Below are 20,174 nucleotides of genomic sequence, written 5' to 3' on the forward strand. Positions count from 1 at the left end.
GAAACTTATGATGATGGAACGAAGAAAATAAAACGTTTACCAATAATTGTAAAAATGCAAAAAAGCAGTGAGAGAGGACTTTGACAAAGCAGATTCTGACAATATGTGAAAACCCAAGGTACTACCAAAGTTCAACAGCACTTTAACATGGGAATGGAACCTGAAACCCCAGCACACTGCAAACAAATCTCCATCTTAAAGGATAAGGCCGGTGTTTATTAATGCATTTCTTACCCTCAACAAATCCTATGAAAATAACAACATCAACAATGTGTTTGCTCTCCTCCCGTTACTTTCTGACTTCCCACGTTCCGTTTTTAGCCTTCAACCCGGAAGTCATTGGCTCCAATTGGCTCACAAAGACATAGTTTACATTTTAAAAATCGCTAACTGTTACCATGAAAAGTCAGGCTGTTGTAGTTATTACCAAATCAAATTCAAATGGGAACAAATTCTTCATTACGCCGGGGACTATTTTCTGTGCTACGGAACTACTTTCCTGAGATGGACATGGCTGCTGGGACATGGCTGCATTGGGACCCGGATACATGGACCAGACTTGTTAGCAAAACAAATTCATTGTTGATTTTGTTATTTTCATAGGATTTGTTGACTGTAAGAAATGCATTAAAAAACACCAGCCTTATCCTTTAACAAGTCATTTAGTCTTTTATCGAGTCCTGAAATCGTAGTTTTCGTAAAACAAGTGAAACAATCTGCCGATGGAGTGAGAGAATTTCTTGTTTCCAATGCAAATCAACTTGTTTGAAGGATTTAGTAGAATCAAGAGTCATTTTCTTGACAGCAGTGCAGTGATCTGCTTTATTCTGACTGCTTTCAACAGACTGACACTCTGTTCTAGAAAACTCCTGAAACAAGTGAAGCTGCATCAGAAACAAGTGGAGTTTTCTCTCCTCACTGCAGAATGTTTCTCTTGGGTTAAGAGAAATAAGATTGAAGGCTGAATATGAGACTAAACTGTGAAGACAGAGGTGTTTTTGCAGTGCGGTGTTGGTGCCTTGCTCTGCCCATCCAGCTGACACAGGGAATTGAACCCCCAACCCCTGCAGTGCCTTGCTCTCCACCGGCTCACATATAACTGCAAACACTGTGTGGTTATGATGAAATGTTTTTGTCTTTCTCAGCTTCTGGAGGCTGAAGAAATGTTGGATAAATGACAAAAATCTGAGGTTTTACTGTGTCCTTAATCCAAACCTGGACACATTTTGTCCATGTGCATGCATGTTAATATAGATATATACGTGTGTGTGTGTGTGTGTGTGTGTGTGTGTGTGTGTGTGTGTGTGTGTGTGTGTTTGAGGCAGTAAACAGGGAGGTGGTGGGGTAGCGCTGCGTGTCAGGAGCCTGCAGGTTGCTAGGCAACGCCGGGGAAGGCATGTGCTACTGCAGGGGTTCCTCACATCTGCCCAGAACATGCTGCTGCTGTTTATGCAGGTAAATCTGTTCACATGGAGATCTGCATCCTCACTGCTAACTGACACACTGAAGTGATGCAAACATCATCACAGTCCAAACACATTCTAGATTAGTCTCAACATGGGGTCCGGGGACCACCAGGGGTCCTTGAGGGGGTTCCAGGGGGTCCCCAGCAAACTGATGAATTGTTAAACGTCAGCATTATTTCATTTACAAGAAGTTAACACAATTAGAGAATGTAGAAGAATGACTGTTCTGATCATAGCTTCACTTTTATCTCTCTACCTACAATACAGAGAGTCATGGAGTTCTGGACAAAATCATATCTAACAATAAAAATATTCTCAGATTTGGGTTTGAGAGACAAAATCTCATCAAATTGGGGGTCTGTGGCTCTAATGTGGACTAAATTAGGGTCCTTGATATGAAAAAGGTTGCGAATCACTGTAACAGATAACAGTCCTTCTCTAATTCTCTCTCCAGCATGCTGAGCTGCTGGAGGCTGTGGAGCATCACAGTCTGTCAGTGTCAGAGTTGTATTTCTCTGCAGCAGCAGCAGATTCCTGAGCGTCTATCGGCCCGTAAAGTGACAGCCGGCTCTGATCCAGACAGGCGGGGGGGAAACCGACGACAACGTGACATCGCTGAGGAGTTCGATAACCTCACCGCCGCATCCTCACCGACCCGCCAGACGACCCGCCAGACGACCCGGCGGCGGGCGGCGGGAGGCGGGCGGCGGGACCGACTCCGCTGCTCCTCTCCGCTCAGAACACCCCGGCCCCCTCTGACCGTAAAGCCTCCTTAGCATGACAGCCGGATCACGGATAAGGGCGTTTCTAGACCTGCGACGCCCCGCTCGCAGCCGCCGGGATTCATCATCATCATCATCATCATCATCATCATCATCATCACACGGTCATGATGTGTCATGATGTGTCGGGTCTCTACATGTGTGTACAGACCCACATGACGCAGCAGCAACACTCCTGTTGCAACTTGTTTTTCCACAGCTGCCTCCTCTACTGTGTCACATCCAGAGCAGACGCTGCATCAATACACACACACACACACACACACACACACACACACACACACACCATGTGCTGGGAATCACAAACACATACACACACACATTACCAAATTAGCCATGATCACACAGGCTGAGAACACAACAGAGCAGAGCAGAGTAGCACACACACACACACACACACACACACACACACACACGTTTGTTTTCCCTGTCTGCCTCAGTGCGTTGTAGAAAATGACTCACGCCACACCGTGCCGCACGGTGCAGCACCCCCCCCCCCCCCCCCCCCCCCCCCCCCCCCCCCCCACACACACACACACACCTCCTCACCCCTCCGAGCTCCGAGGCTGGGGTTTTCGCGTGGAGGGGAGGGGGGAGGGGGGAGGAGGGAGGGGGGGGAGGGAGACCTACCAGTAGGCGCCGGTGGAGCCTCTTGGTTCTCCTCAGGGTGCCCATGATGCGGCGGCCCATCTTCTTGGCGTACCACACAGAGTTCAGCATGCTGCTTGTTGCTGCTGCTGCTGTTTCTGCTGCTGTGTCGCCTCCCGCTCTCCCTCTCCTCCTCCTCCTCCTCCTCCTCCTCCTGCTCTTCCTCTCCTCTTCTCCTCCTCTTCACCTCCTCTTCTGCTTCCTCCTCCGCTCCTGCTGCAGGCTGCGGGGTGGTGGAGGTGGCGGCGGAGGTGCTGGTGCTGCTGGTTGGAGAGCAGACGATGGGGAGGGAGGGGGGAGGGGGGTGGGCTTCACTCCACCTCGCGTGTCCCCCCTCCTCCTCCTCCTCTTCCTCCTCTTCCTCACAGACAGCGGCTGCAGAGGAGGCGCAGGTCTACGGACCGACGCTGCTTCCAGGAGGAGAGGAGCGGCGGAGCAGAGAGGAGCGAGGAGTCGACTCCCCCCCCGCCTCCTGGCAGCCTGTCAGCTCCCTGCAGCGCCGAGGCAGGCGGCAGAGAACCGGGAGACGGTAACCGGGAGACGGTAGGCGCCGGACTTGACGGCAGAGAGATAGAGAGAGAGAGAGAGAGGGAGAGAGGGAGAGAGGGAGAGAGAGAGAGAAGGAGAGAGAGCGGAGCCTCTGGGGGCGGATTAACCTGCGAGGGAGAGAGAGCATCGCTTGGCTGGCGGAGAGAGAGCAGCCGGTCCGCCAGCCTCCGTCTGTCTGGAGCAGACAGCAACACCAGACTGCAGGGGATGACGAGGACGGAGAGATGAGGGTGTGTGTGTGTGTGTGTGTGTGTGTGAGAGTGTGTGTGTGTGAGAGAGTGAGAGAGAGAGAGTGTGTGTGTGTATGTGGGGGTGTATTTAAAAGGGAGAGCGAAGGCTGGGAAGGAAGTTCGCCTTCAGATCTCTGCTCTCTGCATTCTCCTCTCCTCTATCCTTACTCCCCCCCCCCCCCCCCCCCCCCCCTCCTCCTCCTCCTCCTCCTCCTCCTCCTCCTCCTCCTCCTGCCCCCCTCCCCCTCCCTCCCTCCTGGGGTGGGTTGGGTCCAGCTGCCCTCTGTCCTAGTTCAGCCTTCAGCCTTGGAGTCCCAGTCTAAATATGAGTCAGCAGGGGAAACTCACACCAGCAGAACGCTGACTTAACACTTAACACTGTGATGGACAAGGAGGGAGGAAGAGGAGGGAAGGAAGGAGGGAAGGAAGGAAGGAGGGAGGAGGGGGATTTTTAGGGAAGGAATGAAGGGGGAAGTAAGGAGGGAGAATGATGGAAGGAGATAGGTAGGATAAGGAGGGGAGAAGGAAGGATAGAGGATAAGGTGGGAAGGAAAGAGGGAAGGAAGAGGGAGGTAAGGAAGGAGAGAGGATGAGGAGGGAAGGAAGTAAGGAAGGAGGGAAGACAAGGTGGGAAGGAAAGAGGGAGGGAAGGAAGGAGGGAGGGAAGGAAGGAGGTAAGGAACGAGGAATGATAAGGAGGCGAGGAAGGAGGGAGGATAAGGTGGGAAGGAAAGAGGGAAGGAAGAGGAAGGAGAGAGGATGAGGAGGGAAGGACGGAGGGAGGGTAAGGGAGATGGAAGGATAAGGATAAGCAAGGAAGGATGGAAGTAAGGAAGGAGGGAAGACAAGGTGGGAAGGAAGGGGGTACGGAAGGAGGGAGGATAAGGTGGGAAGGAAAGAGGGAGGGTAAGGAGGGATGGAAGGATAGAGGATCAGGAGGGAAGGAAAGAGGAAGGATAAGGAGGGAAGGAAGGAGGTGAAGAAGGAGAGAGGATAAGGAGGGAAGGAAGGAAGAAGGAAGGAGGATATGGAGGGAAGGAATGGGGAGGATGAGGAGGGAAGGAAGGAGGGAGGGAGTATAAGGTGGGAAGGAAGGAAGGAAGGAAGGAGGATGAGGGAAGGAAGGAGGAAGGAACGAGGGTGAGGTGGTAAGGAAGGAAGGAGAGAGGATAAGGAGGGAGGGACGGGAAAGGAAGGAGGGTAAGGATGTAAGGAAGGAGGGTTAGGAGGGAAGGAGGGGAGAAGGAAGGGGGAAGTACATATATTATAAATTATTGTTTTTGTGATGATAACACTAAAACAATTAAACTATACTTTCATCACAAAACCTCCTGAGCAGCTGAACCAAAGTATCAGGAAACAGATTTCTTATGTTAACTAAAGCACTGCAGCCATTTCCCCCCTTACTTCTTCATTGAAAAATAACAGGGGAAATCAAACAGTACTTCTATTACAAAGGCGAGGTCTCCCCAAACTGACAGAGTGTAATGCCATGACTTCCTACAGCTGAGACAGAGAGCTTCCATCACCTCAAACCTTCTATTAAATCTCTATTATTTCAAAACAATGACTGAGATAAGCGGCCCTGCACTGAAGAGTTAAAGCACTTTGCTGTCGATTCCCACTGTGACTTTCCCAGGGTTCCTACACATTTTCAATTAAAAAAATTCCATACTTTTTACCCAGACCTTGATTTGTTTTGAAGATTTTGTCTGGTGTTCAATATGATTTACGCAGATAGACATCTTGCCCCTGCTAACTAGGTCATATCACTGTATAGATGAAGATTGTTCTTCACAGAGACAAATATCAGAATATGTGAGATGATTGGCAGGGTTCCTACACGCTTTCCATTTTAAAATTCCAGATTTTTCCCAGACCCTATGTTCTTGACCGGATTTGATTTTGGTGGGTATTTGATATAATGCATGCTGACAGCGGCTGGGTAATAAGAGCGTCCCTCTATCTGAACATTATTCTTCACATCAACAAAAACTGTGGACTCAAAGTGGCTCTACAACAACATACAAGCTAGAATTATGTGCATTTTCCATACTTTTCCAGACATTTTTTTTCAAATTCCCAAACTATTCAAGACCTGTAAATGATCAAATTCATTTTTAACACTTTTCCAGACCTGCGTAGGAACCCTGCTTTTCCCTGACTTTCCACAGCTGAGACGGAGCGCTTCCATGACCTGAAACTCTTCCTCCCTGCTGCTTCCTTCATGTTCTTCAGTCTGAAAGCAGCTGAAGCAGCGGCTGTGTCCTGCTGTCTTCCTGGAACCTGACCCATTTGTTAAACTCCCTGATATTCCCCAGAGAGTTCACCCAATTCCCTCTCACTCCCCCCCCCCACCCCTCTCCACATCCCGTATGACTTTCCAGAAAATTCCCTGACCGGTGGGGAACCTGACGGCTATAAATAGAGACCAGCCTGCCCTCCCAGGATGCTTTGCGGTGTGTTTGGTGTTTGGTGGATGGAGTGTGGCGGAGACGGGACGATGGACCTGCGTTAGTGACGAGTCATTTCATGGCCTCTGCATCCTTTGTCTCGCTGCTAAATATATATCACCAGGCTGCTGCTGTAAATCGGAGGGGGAGGAGGGTGTGTGTGTGTGTGTGTGTGTGTGTGTGCTCTGTTCTGCACTTTACTACCCCCCCCCACACACACACACACTAAATCTGTCCTTGTCCTTCTCCACAGGTTCACCCCTCCTCCTCCTCCTCCCTCCCCTCCCCTCCTCCATTTTCCTGCCGTCAGGATTTTCTTTGCTCCACGTCGGCATTCATCTCCTGCGTTGCCATGGCGCTGCCGAGGAGAGCGGGCGACAGGCGGAGGAAGAGAGAGAGAGAGAGAGAAAAAAAAAAAAACCAGAGTGTACTGTACGTCCTCCCAGCCTTCGGTGTCTTTGTGGGATGTGAGGATCCATTCATGTGTGTTATCGGTGGAGATAGCGGCTCGCTGACGTCAGGCGGGGAGACGGGCGGCCGGATCAAATGTGGAGGAAACAATGAAGAGCCGGATGGAGAGATTTCACCGGCCGAGAAACTTCAGAGCCGCAGCGGTCGACAGGCGGAGCGTCCCGGACCGTCCTGGACCGTCCTGGACCCTCCCGGACCCCGGACGCTTTAACGCCCCAAACTTCCCTCCACACTGAAGACGTGCTGAGAGTCTGCTGACAGCAGCTGGACGGGCCGACCGGCACCCAGACCGCATCACTCTGCACTAATATAATATCACTGTATGTGATATTAATGACAGCAGCTCCACAACGACATGTCATGTGTAACGATAAGTGTACCACAACTGAACACTAGGGCTGCACGATTAATAAAAAAAAAAATGGAAAGAAAGAAGATTTCAGTATGAACAACTTCAATTTCCAAATCGAGTGGTGGCTCCTAAACATGGTTTTCAGCTGCTGAGCTCAATTCAATGGCCTATAAATTAAAAATTGCACATTGGAAAAAAACAAATCATGGTATTCAGACAGAACAAATTTTAAGCAACATCTCATTTGCAGTATATATATACACCGCAATTCAGCAAAATAATCGCAGTATGATTGCTTGTTAGTATGGTGCAGCTCTACTGAACACTGATGTTTTCTCAGACTTCTCCAGACTTTCTGAGCAATTCACAAACTCGTCAAGACCAACATGGATATAAAAACAGCAGCAACACACCAGCATGTGACCGAGAATATAACAACCATACAGTCCATCAACCATACAGTCCATCAACCATACAGTCCATCAACCATACAGTCCATCAACCATACAGTCCATCAACCATACAGTCCATCAACCATACAGTCCATCAACCATACAGTCCATCAACCATACAGTCCATCAGCTGGGACGGATGTTTCTGTCTCTGAGGAGTCACACATTGTCAAATATAAACAAAGCAGCTTCAAGGATTTCAAATGCTGAAGGTCCCAGGATTTCTCTCTGACCTCAGCATGGGGTCAGCTGCTGGAAAAGGTTGGGAACCCCCATCCTACACACACCAGCACATCCCAAAACACACCAAAACATAGCCCAACACACACCAACACAGCCCAACACACACCAGCACATCCCAAAACACACCAAAACACACCAACACAACCCAACACACACCAACACACACTAAAACACACCAGCACATCCCAAAACACACCAACACAGCCCAACACACCCCGACACACAGCCTAACACGGCCCACCACACACCAACACACTCCAAAACACACCAGCACACACCTAAACACAGCCCAACACGCCCCAACACACACTAAGGCTGGCTTTACACAGTGAAACTTTCACACAACTAGTTGCAGGTTGCAAATTGCATGAAACATAATTTCCATGCAACTTGACAGTTACACAAAGCAATTCAAAAATAATCGGTCTCATGCAACACGATTTAATAGTTTATTTCACTAAAATTAGCTAACTAGATTGGTAATTTTTCATATGTCGCTAGATTATATCAAGTGGGAAGTGTCATTGAAACTACATTTGCATCTTTGCATCTTATTTCGTATCGTTTTCTCGCTGGATAATATTAATTTGGACGTATTGTATTGCTTTTTCTTTTTCTTTCTTAAAACACACCAGCACATCCCATAACACAGCCCAACACACTCCAAAACATCCCAACACACACACCAACACACAGCCTGACACGGCCCAACACACACCAAAACATATCAATACACCCCAAAACACAGCTCAACACACCCCAACACACAGCCAGATGAGTCCTATATACAGTATATACGCAGTTTAGTGAAGGAAATCACACCAGAACACCGGCCTGGTTTAAATACAACAGTAACACAGAACTGCCACATTATGTTATGTCTCAGTGGAACAGATACAGCCTAAACACACACACACACACACACACACACACACACACACACAGGGCCCAAGACATATTTTCAAAGATGTGATCGGAGCACAAACATCAGGTTAAAAACAGCAGAAGAAGAACAGAACAGCAATCTCCCATTGGAAATGAAATGGACTGGGATCCAGCTCACCTGAACTCATCCAGATGAGTTCAGTCTCACAACAACAGGATGAGGTTCACTGCATTAGTCACAGCCTCCTCCAGGGTCTCCGCGTTTGTCGCCATTTTTCACAAAATGCCTCCTCGACTCTAATTGGCTAAACGGACGACGACGAATCTGTCCGTCCTGAAACAGTCCAACCGAGCTGAACTGTCTGCTCGCCAAAACGGACGGAAATCTGACGGAGACGGACGCACTACTAAAAAGAGAGGACAAAAGATGGATAGCCGAAGTCTTTGGGGTCTGTTTTTGTTTTTGTTTGTTTGATTTGTGTTGTATATTGTTGTTTTTTTATGGCATTTTAAAATGTATGCATGGCTGTATGTAAGTGTATGGTTGTATTTTGTAAATGCGTATGTATGAGTATGAATGTATGGGTGCATGTGTGAATATAGATATGTATAGTTTTACATTTTTATGATGTACAATCATGTATAGATATATTTCTATTTTTATTAATGTAAATTCTGCTTCTATTCAGTTGTTAACTGTGAGCATGAATACTAATAAACTCAAACTCAACTCAGCTCTGTCCAGACAATGGACAGAAAATTAAGTTTACGGAGAGACACAACGGATTAGTGTGACCGCCCCCTAAAGACAGAACAAAGACCTGCAGGACAGGGGGACCTGAGGACTAAACTGGGGAAACTCCTCCCTCTTCTCATCACTCGTCCAATCTGCTCGTTTGCGCCCCCTGGAGGCGACGCCGCGACAGGGTTTGAGCTTGCACAACACATTTCGCGAAAGTACGGAAATGTTGAATTAAGCAGTACTGGAGTGGTACTGAAATTCGGGTCGTCATGACAACGTTTACCTGGGTCGGGGGATAGGGGTTGGAGGAGCAGGAGGGGAGGGAGCTGTCCTCGCCGGGGGGGTAGAGGGTGGAGGGCGAGGGGGGGAGGAGCTCCGGGTGATGATGTCCTAATGCGGACGGACCGTCAAAGATGCACTCCAGAGACGCTACCTACAGGACACAGGGGGGAGGGGGGAGGAGGGAGGGGGGGGGGAGGAGGGAGGAGGGAGGAGGGGGGGAGGGGGGGGGGAGGAGGGAGGAGGGGGGGGAGGAGGGAGGGGGGGCTCAGAGAGGTCACAACACAGCAGAGGAAAAGCAGGAAAGAAGCAGTTAATTCATACAGAGGTTAAAGAGAGAGAGGGAGGGAGAGGAAGAGTGTTCAGGTTAATCAAAGGAGAACGAGACAGAGGAAGAGCGAGAACTTAAGGGAGAGAGGAGCGGGGGACGGCAGGAGGGTTCAACATGTTGTTTGTAGGCCGATACTGATATTATTTGGATTGAAGCTGCCAACAGCAATATTCAATAGCTTTAAATTTGAATTTAAAGTCTAAATAATTACAATTATTCAGTGTTTCCCCCAGAATTTAATTCTTGTCAGGAAGGAAATACCTCAATTAGATCAAGACTCTCCAGTGAAACCCAAAATACTACTACTGCTTCTACTACTACTACTACTACTTCTACTACTACTGCTTCTGCTTCTACTGCTTCTACTACTACTGCTTCTGCTTCTACTACTACTACTACTACTGCTTCTGCTTCTACTACTACTACTACTACTACTTCTGCTTCTGCTTCTACTACTACTACTACTACTGCTTCTGCTTCTACTACTACTACTACTACTACTACTACTGCTTCTGCTTCTACTACTACTACTACTACTGCTTCTGCTTCTACTACTACTACTACTACTACTACTGCTTCTGCTTCTACTACTACTACTACTACTACTGCTTCTACTACTACTGCTTCTACTACTGCTTCTGCTTCTACTACTACTGCTTCTACTACTACTACTACTACTACTACTGCTGCTACTGCTACCAGTACTACTAATAATACATATTCATGCATTATGTAATCTGATCAAAATGTCTCAGCATCAGGTTCAGGTCAATTCTACAATAAATATGTAATCAATCAAACTGCATCATATCACACTTTGAACCAAATCCCAAAATATCGGCCAAACCCTGGTAGGGAGAAAGATGAAGCTAATCAAGGGAGAGAGAGAGAGAGAGAGCAAGAGATTGCAGAGAGAGAGAGAGAGAGAGAGAGAGAGAGAGAGAGAGAGAGAGAGAGAGAGAGAGAGAGAGAGAGAGAGAGAGAGAGAGAGAGAGAGAGAAAGAGAGGTTGGGTTGAACAGGAGGTGAAGTGAGACAGTTGGGATCAGGATGGGATATGAGACAGACAGACAGACAAACAGACAGACAGGCTCTCTAGCAGCACTAACTGTCTATCAGGGTCCTGGAGAGCTACTGAGCCTGCTATTGGACGGCTGGTGCTCAGGGACCCGCCCCCCCTGGTGACTGACAGGTTGAGCGTTCCCCTGAGAGGAGGTCAGACAGTATGCTGATCTGTTCTGAGGCTGAAGACTGATTCACTCTGATACTAAATGTTCGTCTCTGCCAAGTTGAGGCCGATTTCTACTTCTGAGCTGAAGTGTCTCTGTAGCGTCTCTGTAGGTCAGAGATGTAGAGACACATGACCACAAGAGCTGCGATTTGATTGGCCGCTCGGTGTCTCCTCCTCCTCCTGTATGGGTCGCTGTGGGCCGACAGTGAAGACAACATGGAGCAGAAGAAGAGAGACGAGCTGAGGAGGTTCAGAGACACCAAATGAACTGAAAAATCCACAGCATGAGTTTCACAACAACTTCTTCTGTGGTTACTTCTGTGTGAACAAAGCTCCACACTGACATCTAGTGTTTTGCTGGTCTACAGGCAGAATCATCAATGCAGAACTAGTAATGCTTGCACTGCTGACACTTCGACACAGAAGTATGAGCTGGTCTTCAGTCTTCAGTCTTCTCTCCAGGCAGCCAGCCGTCACCTGGAGTCTGACTCTTCTAAACATCTAGCTGTGAAAGTGGCTGGTGAATTAGGGGATGAACTGGCCAGCTGACAGACCAGAAAAGCTGGCTCTACTTGGCTCTACTTGGACATTTTCTATCAAAAAGGTCTAACAGAAATCTTATAGCAGTTATAGTAAAGCAAAAATGAGAAAGCTTCAGGTGGCATTTAATGACACATTCAGAATCTTGCTTAAGCTCCCAAGATGGACAAGGGCAAGTCATAATGTTTGTGACTAGCAATGTTCCCACCTTCCATGCTGTGTTGCAGAATTTCATGTATTGTATGTAATGTGTCAGCTAATTGAATCAAAAAATGTAAAGATAATGGCTTTAACTGAGCCTACACACAGTGACATAAGGTATTCCTCTTGTTTTTGGAAACACTGGAACAAATGTCTGTATGTGTTTTAATCACTTGTGGACTTGTGAACTGCCATGATATCGTACATATTTCTGTGCTGTTTTGTCCTCGTATTATACTTTTTATATTTCTCTTTCTTTGCTGATATGGACCTATGTGTCTGAACTAAAGTTGAATTGAATGTGTAGGCTACTAGTGCTGCAAAAAGAAAACCCAGGACCAACATGGACCATCTTTCACTGAAGATACTGAATCTGAGAACTAAACTGTAAGGATCAGTGAGTTAACACCAGGTTCTGATCTGATCCGTTACACCTCCTGAAGGTGGAAGGTGTTTGGTCAAAAGAAAACAGATTCACATCTAATCTGTGCTCCTCCATTACAGAAATGTAACACACTTCAATGTGTGAGAAGAGAAAATCCAGAGGCTTTGGTTCGAGTTGCTTCAGGCTCAGCTGGGCATCAGATTTCACTACTAGGGAAATTCTCTGCAGCTGATATCAGACACCAGTATCTGACATCATGACCAGTTAGGATCTGATACAGGGAGCGTCAGAGTTCCTGTACCATTTACTACCATCTATATTTACAATATAATAACCACACGTTTGTATAGCACTTTCCTAAAAAGAAAGTTTAGGAGGTGCATCAAAATTAAGACAAAAACAAGGTTGCATTTGGATATAACACATTTATCAGTTCATCGAGTTAATTTCTGAGCTGTTGTTCCATTCGGCTCCTGGTTCCAGAGTTTAGGACGGGGGGAAATCCACCGCTCCATGTTTTTTGTTCCCGTCCTCAGTGTGAGCTCGTCCCTAGCGGACAGTAAACCTGCACTAAGCCATGGAAGCTCTCCAGGAGCTGCAGCAGGAGCAGCAGCTGGGTGAACATGAGCTGCAGGTGGGAAAGCCGTGAAGCAGAGACACAACATGTGGACCGTCTGAACACAGCATGACTGCTGCTGTGCCGACCCACCAGGCAATACACCAGAGCATGCTGAAGGCATGAGCTACCAGAATTGACTTTGAGCTTGTTATTCTGCAAATTAAGATGTTTTCCCAAGATTTTTCTTTTTTCAAATCAGGAAAAATTTCACTGCCTGAGGTGTGTTCATTTTGCCAGATCTGCATCAGATATCTAAAACATCTACAATTTACAGATAAAATGTCAGTTATCTAATATCTTTGGGTTTTTTTTAAAGATTATTTCGATTTTTTAGGCTTTTTGCCTTTATTTTAATAGGTTTTTTTTACAGTAGAGATAGAGAGTAGCGATTAGAAGAGAGACAAAGGTCCTGGGCCGGATTCGAACCCAGGATGTTGTGTTTATGTGGCACACACCTCAGACCACCGAGCCACTAGGACGCCCAAAATGTTGGGAAATCTTGAGGAAACGTCTACTTTTGTCAGAACTACAACCTGAAAGTCATCTTGTGGAGGACATGGGACGGGAGCGAGCTGCCATCACCGCCCAGGACAGACGTGATGAGGAGGATGGATCACAGTGAGAGTTGAGCTCTAAAATCCAAACTAAATACACTCCAGTTTTGGTATTTTAGTGTAGTGTGTAGTGTGTAGTGTAGTGAAAGGTATATACATGTAAACAGAGTAAACTCACCTCTGTCTGGGTATAATGACACACACACACACACCATCAGGCCAAATACCTCTGATTTACACCAGAGGGATACCAGTAAAACTTCTTCCTAAACTAGCACTACAGAACAAGCAGTACCAGAAATAATGCTGTTATGATTATAAAGGTAAGACTAGGAACAGTGCTGCAGTTTACGGCCAAATAACAGACTTCAAAATCAACCATAATATCCAGGCAGAAAGAACAAAATACACCAAGATTTTAAAAGATTATTCCATTAACTGTGAGCGTTTCTGCAATCTGAAATTAAAGCGTTACAGCTACTGACCAGGCTGCTTCACAATACATGTGTCTGTGTCTTCAAGCCTCATTCTGAGGTTTATCAGACATTAAAACATTACACTTACTGTTATAAAATAATTCACACAACAACATTAAGCCATATGATGATACTTTTTAAAGGATAGTAGGAAAGTGAAGTCCTTGTTTGTCCAAATGAGACACTTTTACAGACCTGGGGCCGGATTCACCAATGTGTTCTTAAGATGGATATTAAGTAATGACATAAGAGGAAATTTTAGGAAGTTCTTAAGAAGGCTCTTAAGTGCACACTACACCAAATAAAGCTTTACAATAAATGTTCATCTTAATGTTAGGTGTAGGGGAACCTATGAAGACTTTGAACTATAACCTACTTGTCTAAAATGTGTTTAAATATATGATATTAGAGGCTTACCTTTTCACTGTAGGAGTTTTAAGACAGGTGAAGGGCCGTCTTAAAGTTAAGGAAAAAATCAAGAACAAATTTGAGAACTTTCATTTCAAGAATACCATTTATTCCTAAGTTTTTTCTTAGGAAGAAACATAAGAAGAAAGTCAAGAAAATATATAAGAACTGTTTTTGAGAATAGCATTTTTCCCTATTTAAAGACTAAAGTTAAGAAAAAAATGGCACTTGAGAAGATTTTTTTTTCTTAAGAAGGTTTTGTGAATCCGGCCCCTGGTCCTCTAGATTTCACTGAACGATGGACTTCAGGTAATAATTTTTTTCCTCCCAGAATGTCTCTGTATTTCTGTCTCTTTTATGTGAGCAGGTGTCAGCAGCCGGTGCCGCCACACGGTGGCAGAGCCGCTCCACCGAAGCCTCGGCTGTGTTTACCGGTCCAAACGCATCAGGCCTGTTTACCCGCCGCTGATCTGATCTCATGTACTCCGTTACCATGACCACAGCGGCGTGAAAAGGTTTAAACCCGCGTGAAATATCAAATCTCAGCTAATCGGCGGATCGGATTAATCAACTCAAAACACAGAGGAGGAGGAGGCGGGTACGGAAACTGATTTTGTTTTTGCTACAGCGACACACACACACACACACACACACACACACGCCGCACCACTGATCAGCTGGAAGTAACGGGCCGCCGGACAGAGGGGGGGGGGGGGGGGGGGGGGCTTCGGAGAGCCGACCTGAGCTGCAGGTCACAGCTGTCTGGGTGATGGCAGACGGCTTCAGGACAGACAGACAGACAGAGAGAGACAGACAGACAGACAGACAGACAGGCATACAGAGAGAGAGAGAGAGACAGACAGACAGACAGGCATACAGACAGACAGAGAGAGAGAGAGAGAGACAGACAGACAGACAGACAGACAGACAGCTTTCCACCAACATGGCTGACGTTCTTCCTCTTCTTCTCTGTCGGGTTCAGATCAGAACTTTCTGTCTGTCAGTCACATGTCAGTGATTTATCTTTCTGTTTCTGTTGTCAGTGATTTGATTGAGGGTCACAAAAATGATAACGGCACACAAATTACCGGGAGTCCTATGTTCCCAAGGTCCTATGTTCCCAGGGTCCTATGTTCCCAGGGTCCTATGTTCCCAGGGTCCTATGTTCCCAGGGTCCTATGTTACCAGGGTCCTATGTTCCCAAGGTCCTATGTTCCCAGGGTCCTATGTTCCCAGGGTCCTATGTTCCCAGGGTCCTATGTTACCAGGGTCCAATGTTCCCAAGGTCCTATGTTCCCAGGGTCCTATGTTACCAGGGTCCTATGTTCCCAAGGTCCTATGTTCCCAGGGTCCTAAGTTACCAGGGTCCTAAGGTACCAGGGTCCTACGTTCCCAGGGTACTAAGTTACCAGGGTCCTAAGGTACCAGGGTCCTATGTTACCAGGGTCCTATGTTACCAGGGTCCTAAGTTACCAGGGTCCTAAGTTACCAGGGTCCTATCGGTTAGCCAGTTAGCATGTGGTGAGCCTCAGTCAAATCTGTGTTTTATAGTGTTTCAGTGGTCTGACAACATGTCAGCTGTGTAGGTCCAACATCAAACACCCCAAAGGTCAACAGGCAGCACACACAGACCTTCAGGACCAGGTTCACTCATGTTAATTTCACCATGTCCACGAACATGCTAACGTTTGGGCCTAGTGGCTTTTCACCAGGCCGAAACGTTAAAATAAATTGGTAAAATTGAGATTAGTGAACTTCGGCCTGAAGCTCTGTGTGTGCTGCCTGTTTAAGTTTATTTTTACATTACATTTACTTTTACATTATATTACATTACAGTGTTATTTGATGTTGGAACTATATGAGTTTGGTTTAGCACCGCAAACAAATACTAGGCAGGCCCATCCTTTAATCGATCCAGTTCACAGCTGTGTTGTGTTATAATCTATGTTGAAACACTAAATCAGATCCTCTTACTGCCTCATCACAGCAAAAAAATTACTACTTATGTCATGGAAAGAAACAACGGTTCCTACCTCCAAAATGTGGCCTGTGATCTGACCAGTACATTACATTTGGAAAGGATAAGATATGTATTAAAGGGCAGACTCTCACAATATAATATGATCTGGAAACCCCTCATATCATACCTTGCACATAGAAGTTACGAAGTTGTAGCCTACACTTACACACTGTGTCATATTTTATTTAATGAGTAAATGGGTGAGTGAAGGGTAGAGGACCAGGAAACGGGAAAGGCTTGGGTAGATAGGGAAGATAAATGTGACCTATTTCTTTACTTTTAATTTCCCTTTCTCTTTTTGGTTTGTTTGTTTTTTGATATTGTTCCAAATCTCAAGAAACCATCCTATATTTTTTGTATCATATGTTTTGTATCTGTGAAGATACATAAATATAATTTTATTAATTTATTCACATAAATGAAAATAAGCATTGACACAATAATATACTGTATGTATAAGAATCTTTGGCTCAATAAAAAATATTTGAAAGAGGAAACACTAAATCATTGATCACAGACAGTTGCTTCTTGACATTGCTGCCAATGGTGAGAACCGATCTATAACCTGCTGAAGAGGAAGAACGTCAGCCATGTTGGTGAAGAAACACAGAAACCACTGATCCAACGCTCCAGACAGGAAACAGCCGACGGTACAACAGAGCAGCAGGGAGGACCGCAGGACCAGGAAGACCAGGACACGGACTGGGAGGCAAGCCCAGATCCAGCAGGCTGTGCTTCCTGGAGGCCGGAGGCCGGAGTCCGTCCGTCTGCTGCTTCAAGACCTGCAGACGGCCTGAACACAGCAGGTGGACCAGGGAGCGACCGGACCGGACCTGACCTGACCTGACCTGACCTGACCTGACTCCACACACTCCAGCTCCAATGAAATATTTAACGCTGCGTTCACGCCAGACCTGATTTCCCGTAAATACGAGCTGCCGACTGGGCAAAAACAACCACCTCAGCCTCCTAGTGGTGATTAGTGGGAATTTTTCATAGTTTTCTTGTACTAGTTCTGTGGAATAACACAAAATTGGAATAAACTGTAAAACAAAGTGAGTTTTTAAAAAGTGAAGCAAAAACCGCTTATTTTGTCATTGACACCCATGTGTTTTTCAGATCCCACAAAGGGTTTCTAACAGGTTTCAAGCACCAAAGGGTCAGTAAGTCACAAGATATCTACAGTTTCAGACCTTCTGATAACTGAATTTAACACATTTTAATACTTTTTAAAGTCTTAAATTTAGACTTTTTCAGACTTTTTAAGGACCTGCGGATACCTGAGCGAGAAACGAAACACACGGAGCGCGACCGTGTTTTTGAGTTTCCAGCGAACACGCGTGTTTTCCCCGTGATGTTAAACCTTTTACCTTCATTTACCGAACATTTATCATCCGCAAAGAAGTTCATGAAAGTTAAAAAGTTGAAGATTGGACGGCGGTGATGAAGCTCAACGAGCCAAGCAGCAACCTGATTGGAGGAACTTGGCGGTGTGTGTGTGTGTGTGTGTGTGTGTGTGTGTGTGATGAGACCGTGACAGGACACATGTATGAGTGGGGGAACATGTATGTGTTTCAGAGCAGCTTAATGTTTTAATGAAGCACATGAAGGCCACATGGACAAGCAACAGCCCTCTCATCCTCCCTGTGTGTGTGTGTGTGTGTGTGTGTGTGTGTGTGTGTGTGTGTGTGTGTGTGTGTGTGTGAGAAGGTGACAGTTAATTCACTGTCAATTCAACTCAGAATAGAATGTAAAACTGCCGTTCATTGGCTCATGAAACAGTTTTCATTCTCATCATTTCCTTCAGGATAGAAAATGTGAACTTTTATAAGGAAATGATTTGGGAAATTTGGGATTTTTAAAAGGAAAATCCACTTCCTGAATCGACTGAATTGAAAGTGAATTTGTTTGTGTGAATGTGTATTGACTGAGAGAGAGACAGACAGAGAGAGAGAGACAGACAGGAAGACATATAAATGTATAGAGAGAGACAGACAGACAGCGAGACAGACCCTGAGAGACAGACAGTGAGGGTGAGAGAGAGAGAGAGACAAACAGAGAGAGAGAGACTAACAGAGACATAGACAGTGAGACAGAAAGATATAAATGTATAGAGAGAGAGACAGACAGCGAGAAAGACATACAGGGAGAGAGAGAGAGAGAGAGAAAGAGACAGACAGATAGATAGATATGCCTTTACTGGCTTTTGAGTGGTAAAGAGAGACAGACAGATAAATAGAGACAGACGGGTAAAGAGAGACAGACAACGGGACACAGAGATAAAGAGAGACAGACAAAGAGAGTGACTGATAAAGAGAGACAGACAGAAAGAGAGACAGACGGATAAAGAGAGACAGACAGATAAAGAGAGACAGACAGGTAAAGAGAGAGAGACAGACAAAGAGAGAGAGAGACGGATAAAGAGAGAGAGACAGACAAAGAGAGAGACAGACAGATAAAGAGAGACAGACGGATAAAGAGAGACAGACAGGTAAAGAGAGAGAGAGACGGATAAAGAGAGAGAGACAGACAAAGAGAGAGACAGACAGATAAAGAGAGACAGACGGATAAAGAGAGACAGACAGATAAAGAGAGACAGACAGATAAAGAGAGACAGACAGGTAAAGAGAGAGAGAGACGGATAAAGAGAGAGAGACAGACAAAGAGAGAGACAGACAGATAAAGAGAGACAGACGGATAAAGAGAGACAGAGATAAAGAGAGACAGAGATAAAGAGACAGACAAAGAGAGACAGACAGATAAAGAGACAGAGAGATAAAGAGAGACAGACAGACAAAGAAAGACAGACAGACAAAGAAAGACAGACAGACAAAGAGAGACAGACAGATAAAGAGAGACAGACCGATAAAGAGAGACAGACCGAGAGACACTCTTTTCAGAGAAAGACACAGAGAAGGCTGTAGAGAAAGAGAGCAGGACAGACAGACAGAACACAGACCCGTCCCCCGGCTGTCCCCCGGCCCGTACCTTCATGGGCGAGATGTGGGCGTGGGACACGTATCCGTGGACGTTCTCGATCTGGGACAGGTTCTTCTCCGCCACCTGGACCAGCTCCGGCCCCCCCGCCTCGTCCGTCAGCTGGGGCGAGCTCTGCTCCTGCGGGGACGAGTCCTCATCGTGGTGCCTGTACTTCTGCAGAGAGAGAGAGAGACAGGGAGGGACAGGTCAGCAACACGCCCCGTTAGACAGACCGTCCTGTACGTTAAAGCCCACAGGTTCGATACCCCAAACAGACGACCTGTCCCTCAGCGGCTGCAGGAAGGACGCTGAACCCCCTTCCTGTTTACTCCTCGTCCGTCCAGAGCTCAGACCCTCACCTGGACGTCCACATCTTCAATGACTTTCAAGGCGTTTGGTGAAATCTGACGACTCAAAAATTGGCGTTTTTGTGTTTAGAACAGTGGTTCTCAACGTGGGGTCCGGGGACCACCAGGGGTCCTTGAGAGGGTTCCAGGGGGTGCCCAGCAAATTGATAAATTGTTAACTTCATTATTTCATTTAGAATAAGTTAACACAAATAGAGAATGCAGAATGACTGCTTTGATCATAGTTTCACTGTTATCTCTCTACCTACAATACAGATAGTCATGCAATTCTGCACAAAATCATATCTGACAATAAAAATATTTTCAGATTTGGGACAGAAAGACAAAATCTCATCAAATGGGGGTCCATGGGCCTAATGTGGATTAAATTAGGGGTCCTTGATTTGAAAAAGGTTGAGAATCACTGGTTCAGACCAAGCAGCCGAACCCTCAGGTGAATGTTGAAGCCGATCCTGAAGCAGCAGCAGCTCCTCTAACGTCCAGAAAGACCATGAACTCCATGAAGTCACTG

General features: G+C 46.2%; 1 protein-coding gene across 1 annotated transcript in view; it reads right to left on the minus strand.

The window, feature by feature from the left end:
* The window catches only part of LOC139661530 (disks large homolog 1-like), a 139,666-nt gene that overhangs the window by 31,513 nt on the left and 87,979 nt on the right, over positions 1–20,174 (minus strand). The window contains exon 5 of the mRNA XM_071539985.1: positions 19,305–19,469. Within this exon, the coding sequence (XP_071396086.1) occupies positions 19,305–19,469 (165 nt within the window). The remainder of the gene's footprint in view (positions 1–19,304; positions 19,470–20,174) is intronic.

The sequence above is a fragment of the Centroberyx affinis genome, unplaced genomic scaffold (assembly GCF_046629955.1).
Source record: "Centroberyx affinis isolate AG114_WGS23_722 - 3 ecotype Tasmania unplaced genomic scaffold, CSIRO-AGI_Caff_v1 ptg003542l_1, whole genome shotgun sequence".
Taxonomy (NCBI): Eukaryota; Metazoa; Chordata; class Actinopteri; order Beryciformes; family Berycidae; genus Centroberyx; species Centroberyx affinis.